The sequence below is a fragment of the Pseudophryne corroboree genome, chromosome 6 (assembly GCF_028390025.1).
Source record: "Pseudophryne corroboree isolate aPseCor3 chromosome 6, aPseCor3.hap2, whole genome shotgun sequence".
In the NCBI taxonomy this organism is placed as follows: Eukaryota; Metazoa; Chordata; class Amphibia; order Anura; family Myobatrachidae; genus Pseudophryne; species Pseudophryne corroboree.
In genome coordinates, this window is record NC_086449.1 from 18,769,950 (window position 1) to 18,772,161 (window position 2,212).

General features: G+C 31.2%; 1 protein-coding gene across 1 annotated transcript; it reads right to left on the reverse strand.

The window, feature by feature from the left end:
• Positions 1 to 675: 675 nt before the first annotated feature.
• LOC134934086 (olfactory receptor 11A1-like) lies at positions 676 to 1,593 on the reverse strand. Its single transcript, XM_063929594.1, has one exon. The coding sequence runs from the start codon at positions 1,591 to 1,593 to the stop codon at positions 676 to 678; it is 918 nt and encodes a 305-aa protein (XP_063785664.1).
• Positions 1,594 to 2,212: the final 619 nt, after the last annotated feature.

Consider the following 2,212-nt stretch of genomic DNA (forward strand, 5'->3'; position numbering starts at 1 on the left):
CCCCGATGCCATATTGGGCTAAAATAGTGAAAATAGACCGTCTTTTTGGCTTAAAAAATAATGTGGCTAAAAGGATACCACCCTAAGCCAACAAGAATTTAATATTTTTTTATTTATAATAAAATTCTGTTTTACTGATCTGTATTCGAGCCATATATGAAAATATTATTGTCAAGTAGGTCAATGTCATTTTATCATTTTTTGTTGGGATAGCATTAAGCCAAGTATGGTCAATAATAATATTTTCCATAACATACTATTCATACATCAGATAGTAAATCTAGTGACACTCTGGAAACTATAACTAACACCTCTTCTGTAGGTTATTGAGGGCATTAAATTGCTATTTATAGATTAAAGAGACAAGTCATGTCAGCTGTGTCCTTAGCTCCATTTATTGTCCTTTAGTTTACATTTTTTTGTTTTTTTGACTAAGTTATAGTCACCTTACTGGATGTATCTGGTATCTCCTGAACTGTAGTATGGGAGATTTACATTAATTATGTCTTGACAGTATTTATTGATTTAATCAACAATAATGAATTATTCATTTAGATGCATTTAGTTATCTTAAAATAAATTAATTGTATAGATTAATATTTTACAGTGCATAACATTTTTCACATCAGAGTTAACCCTTCAATATATATGATTAAATTGTTTGCTATATACTAATCAATTAATCAATAGCTTTTGAAGTACAGTTTTGATCTCATTATTCCTTAGAGCATATATAATTGGATTAAACAGTGGGGTCAACACTGTATATAGCAATGACCGTACTTTGTTGACATTTGAAGAATGTGTTTTGGATGGATTACTGTAAACAGTTATTATAGACAAGAAATAGGTGCACACAACAAGCAGATGAGTACTACAGGTGGAGAATGTCTTCTGTCGACTTTTGGTTGAAGGAATCCTGAAGATGGTAATAAGAATACGGGTATAAGAAGAAATTACAACTAAGAATGGGAGGAGAACAACAAAGGTTGAAGCTATAAGGGCTTCTGTTTTAATAATCCTTGTGTCTGAGCAAGAAAGGTTCAAAATGGGATCAAGATCACAAAAGAAGTGGTCTATAACCGAGGGTCCACAGAAATATAACTGGTGCAAAAGAACAACAGGCAAGAGAGACACAGTAGCACTTGTCACCCATGATACAGCAAGTAGAAAATGTTGGAGACTAATGTCCATAATGTATGTGTATTTCAAGGGGTTACAGATGGCGAGGTATCGATCATAGGACATCACCGTAAGAAGGAAACATTCCGTGCTACCTAACATTCCATAGAAGAAGAACTGGACAATACACTCATTGACAGATATTGTTGGTCTTTCTTTGAGTGTAATCACCAGCATGTTAGGGACAATGTTTGTACTAAATATTATGTCAGAAAAAGATAGATTAGACATGAAGATGTACATAGGTGATTGGAGTTTTCTATAAGTATACACCAGTACAATGATAACCAGATTTCCAAGAATGGTTAGTATATATAATGCAAGAAACAGGATGAAGAGTATAACTTTATACTGATGATCTACTTGAAATCCCAGAAGAAGAAATTCCTTGACTAATGTCTTATTAATCATGATGATTTCTGCATAAAAAAAAATTGATTTCCAAATATTAATTTTAAAAACAGTATAAAATATATTGTAATATACATAGACTATACATTTAACAAAAAATTACTTTTGTCAAACTAAAGTTTCAGCAATTAGGATACTTACAGTAGAAATAAAAGAGACAAGAGTGTCCATGCTCATTAGATAATATTTTTGTTTTATTTTAAACACAAAAATAAGCCAGAAATGTAATAATTTTGACAAAATGTGTAAGTGCCATTTGTTAACTGAATGTTTATGCTCAGGTTACTTGGATGACAATGTAATCACCAATACGCTCCTTCAGAAAAAATAAATAATATATTGTTTTAAAAAAAGTCATAACAAAATCTGCAGAAAATAGAATTAAGTTCTGAAATTAAACTGCTCTCATTTTTGCTGTGTAATATTCATACCTAAATATGCAGTCAAGAAAGTATAAAGCATTATGACAGCATGGAAAGATTGAGTACAGTTAGAATTGTTAATTATAAAAAGTATAAAAACTACGCACCATTGAAACAGAGCCAAATATGTACATACAAAAACAAGCCGTCCATGAATATAGTTCTGATGACTGGCTTACAGTATGTCTGTGCTCCTT

Bases quoted from the DNA above. Each gene is read 5' to 3' on its own strand.
- LOC134934086 (XM_063929594.1), bottom strand. From the start codon at position 1,593: ATGATTAATAAGACATTAGTCAAGGAATTTCTTCTTCTGGGATTTCAA.